The 3,682-nt window shown below is 43.4% G+C and overlaps 1 protein-coding gene across 1 annotated transcript; it reads right to left on the minus strand.

The window, feature by feature from the left end:
• Positions 1-1,721: 1,721 nt before the first annotated feature.
• On the minus strand, positions 1,722-2,837 carry npy2r (neuropeptide Y receptor Y2). Its single transcript, XM_071914466.2, has one exon. It carries the CDS (start codon positions 2,823-2,825, stop codon positions 1,722-1,724), a length of 1,104 nt encoding a protein of 367 aa, XP_071770567.1. The 5' UTR covers positions 2,826-2,837.
• Between the last annotated feature and the right edge of the window lie 845 nt (positions 2,838-3,682).

Genomic DNA, 3,682 nt, shown 5'->3' on the forward strand with positions numbered 1-3,682 from the left:
CTACTTCATGCGGGACAGTTACAGAGCCATAACTGGTTTAATAAATAATAGTTAGGCATCACTGCATCAACTGAATAATTAAGTTGGATGAACAGCTGTGCCCACCAGTGAGGCAAGACAGTGTCTCCTGCTGTTCTGACAAGACAGTGTAAAGACAGTGGGGGGAGCTAGAGTATCATTCTTTAGCTCTTTGCCTATGAAAACATGAAAACACAAGTCCTTCTAGTCAAATTGGGTGTGAGGAGTTTTGGAAACCCCAGTATGCAGCAGGTATATACAGACCTCTAGTGGTGTGGTGTTGAGGTGATTTTGGAGTGTCCCACTTATATTGCCCTGTGGACTCAAGTGGCTGATAAACATAAAGAGTCATTCATGTTATTCATCTCATCTATGATAAAGTAATTCATCAGTCTCACTGCCAGCTCCACTTCATTATTCTGCACTAAATATACAACTAATTGACAAAATCCATACTCAAGTTACTGACTGCCCCGATACCTATCATTAACTTTGATTCCTACTTTGCTCAGTGCCTCGCGTTGCATCGCATTATGCCATTAATTAAATATTAATACATAGATGGATGAATGGAGAGCCAGCAGGAAGACGAGCTTACTGACTTAAGTGCTTGCTACTATGTAAGCCAAAAGAGGCACCCGGCAGCAAACAAGGATAAATCTAATTAGTTTTAAACCCCATTATTCGTTTTACTCAAAGGCTTGATTAGCGCGCGCGCCCCTCCCCTCTCCCAAGGGCACGCTTTGTGACAGCGGCAGCAGCTCAATAACTTTAGACAGTTAAACAAACAATTATTGATTTACGTGCGGAATAGACCATGAATAGCTTACTAAAAACGGAGATGTGGGGCTAATGTCCTGCTCCCTCGGTCCCTCACGCACAGACAAAGTAAATCAGCGAGGAGCCGGTCAACAGGAAGGCCTGCGCTATCCTAATCACGGCGAGAACATACAGCGGCAATTAGGATGCTCGCTGCAAACAAAGACAAGTTAGGGAGGGGGAGGAACTCTTCTCTGTCTAATAGGAAAGTCTGTTGTAGTTTCCTGCTGAACTCTAATGCACGCATCTGCATCCTACTGTGTATCCATAACCAGGACCCCGACTGAAACAAAAGCTTAGTTAAATCCCTATGTTTACATGAATTAATGGAAATATTTCCAACATAGGTATATGACTTGAGTTTTGTCACTACCTCTGTAGTAGATATTTTGTGTTGGTGAACTATAATTCTCTTTCTGAGCCGATATGTGGACCTTAGTGCACCTCGGTAAAGTCCTGATTGTTAATAATGGCATAATATATAGGCTACCTACTGGTGTAACATTTAATCAGGCAACTGAAGCTTTCTGCTTCCAACATTAATTACACATTCATATTTTCATCTGTCATTTTCCAGTTGTGAAGTGGGACAGTTCCAAAAAAGTAGCTGCAACACTGCACTTATGAATATTAAAAACATAATACTGTCAACAATGCTGCCTTCTGACTTGTACTTCTATAGGCTACAGATTTTTACCAAATCCTGAATAATTAATTCAAAACAAATACATTGCATTACGCCATTAACCTAATTAAATATTCATACATAGATGGATGAATGGAGATAGCTCTATAAGGCAAAACATCTGCACAAAACAGAACACAAAGTACACATTTTTTGCAAATGATTCATGATTCTTCTTTGACTGTGATTTGATAATGATTTAGAGATTTGTGGCTTTGAAATCTGTGCAAGCCATGTCTTGCGCCTGCCTGCTCTTGGCACCTCTTGACCTCAGACTGAAGGGCCGGTTACACTTGCACACAGACAGAAAGGCCGTCCTGTAATTGTTGTTCATCCACCCGTACAGGATCGGATTGACGAACGTGGAGCACATGGCCACGACATGGAACGCGGTGAAAAGCAATTTGAAGTCTTTCATATCTAGAACGCTGCTGTCTATGTCTACTGCCAACTGGAAGGCGTGGAACGGCAGCCAGCTGACGGCAAACACCACCACCACGGTCACCAGCATCTTGGTGGTTTTCTTCCTGCGCCGGTGCCGGTCATTCCGAACTCCGGGGCTCATCTGGTTCTTCAGTTTACTCCAGATGCGGATGTAGGCGAAGGAGTTGATGGCCAGAGGCAGGCCGTACTGAAGCAGCAGCATGGAAATACTGTAGATGCTTCCGTTCGTGCTGCTTCCCGGCCACTTCTCCGTGCACACCTGGATGGACTCGTCCGGTGAGAGGTCAAAGGTCCCATACTCCCTGAAGATGGCGAGCGGGCTGGCCAGGAGGGCGCTGACGGCCCACGTGACGACGATGACCGCGGCGCACATGTATTTGGACATCTTGGTCTCCAGGTGGTAGACGATGCTCCGGTGGCGGTCCAGCGCGATGATGTTGAGCGTGATGGTGGACACGTGCACGGCCATGCCTTGGGCGCACGGCAGCGTGAAGCACAGCACCTGCCCAAACTTCCACTCCCCGTACAGAGTGTAGATCAGAGTGAAGGGTAAACACAGAGTATTCACCAGCAAGTCCGCCACGGCTAAGTTGACGATGAAGAAGTTGGTTACAGTCCGTAGATTCTTGAACTTGTAGACTACATATATCACCAAGGAGTTTCCAATGACTCCAAACAATATGATCGTGCTGTAAGCCAGGATGAGGACAACTTGCACGCCCACCAGCTTTGTACTGTCCTCTAGATTCAGAAAGTTGTCATATTGAGTTGGGGTTGCAGCCGAGCAGCAGTTGGAGGATTCAACTTCAAGTTTAGAATCTTCCATCTGAGTCATGTTTAGCTGACTTGCAGTATCCATTGCTAACAGTCCCCATAAGTCAATCTGTGAAAAGATGGAGATGGAGATCAGTTTGAGCAATGGACAAGAAGTCAGTTATTTTCTATTAATCTAATGAAATTCATTATTTAGTTGCAGACTTACACAATTTCCTCAATATTTTCCCAATTAAACAAGACATAGCCTACAGGATATACAGGACGGTATCTAGAAAATACAATATAATGTTAATCACCTTTTGAGCACATGAAAAACATCACATTTGATAAAAATGTCCCCCTTCTCCTCTAAGGTGTCACCTTTAAGAAAGGCTGCTGTACTGCCTTCAGACAACAGTGACAAAAAGTTACAGCATTTTTATTACATCTGGTGATTTTGTGGGTTTTCAAAGTGTTTAATATTATTTCAATGTTGACTGTATTGATGATTTGGCTGCTAAATATCCATCTAGCAACATTATGGAGATAAGGGATGATATACAGTATATACATACATATATATATATATACAGACTATATATACAGTCTTAATTAGTCTAATCCAACCTGAAAATCTAAATTTAAGTTACTTAAATATTACGACTGACTTATTTTGAGGTAGGAAAGTTAGCCCCTCCCCCTTGGCTAATCTTGAGTTAAGAACTTTGTTTATGGCAACAAGTCGGTCTAACTGTCAGAGTGGGAAGTTTAAATACTGAAGCTGTTTCATATAAGATGGCAAATCTTTGGTTTTTGGAAAGAGCCTGAAGAAGAGAGCAAGTCTGTGCTGGCCTGAGCCCGAGCCGGGGTCTGCAAGAATATGCTGCAGCAGCGGGCCATCCAGACCAATGGTGATGAGCTGGAGAAAACTATCCCAGAGCTGCAGGTTGAGCTGCAGGA

Source organism: Centroberyx gerrardi, chromosome 3 (genome assembly GCF_048128805.1).
Source record: "Centroberyx gerrardi isolate f3 chromosome 3, fCenGer3.hap1.cur.20231027, whole genome shotgun sequence".
NCBI classification, from domain to species: Eukaryota; Metazoa; Chordata; class Actinopteri; order Beryciformes; family Berycidae; genus Centroberyx; species Centroberyx gerrardi.

Excerpts from the sequence above, each read along its gene's own strand:
- npy2r (XM_071914466.2), bottom strand. The coding sequence starts at position 2,825 with ATGGATACTGCAAGTCAGCTAAACATGACTCAGATGGAAGATTCTAAA.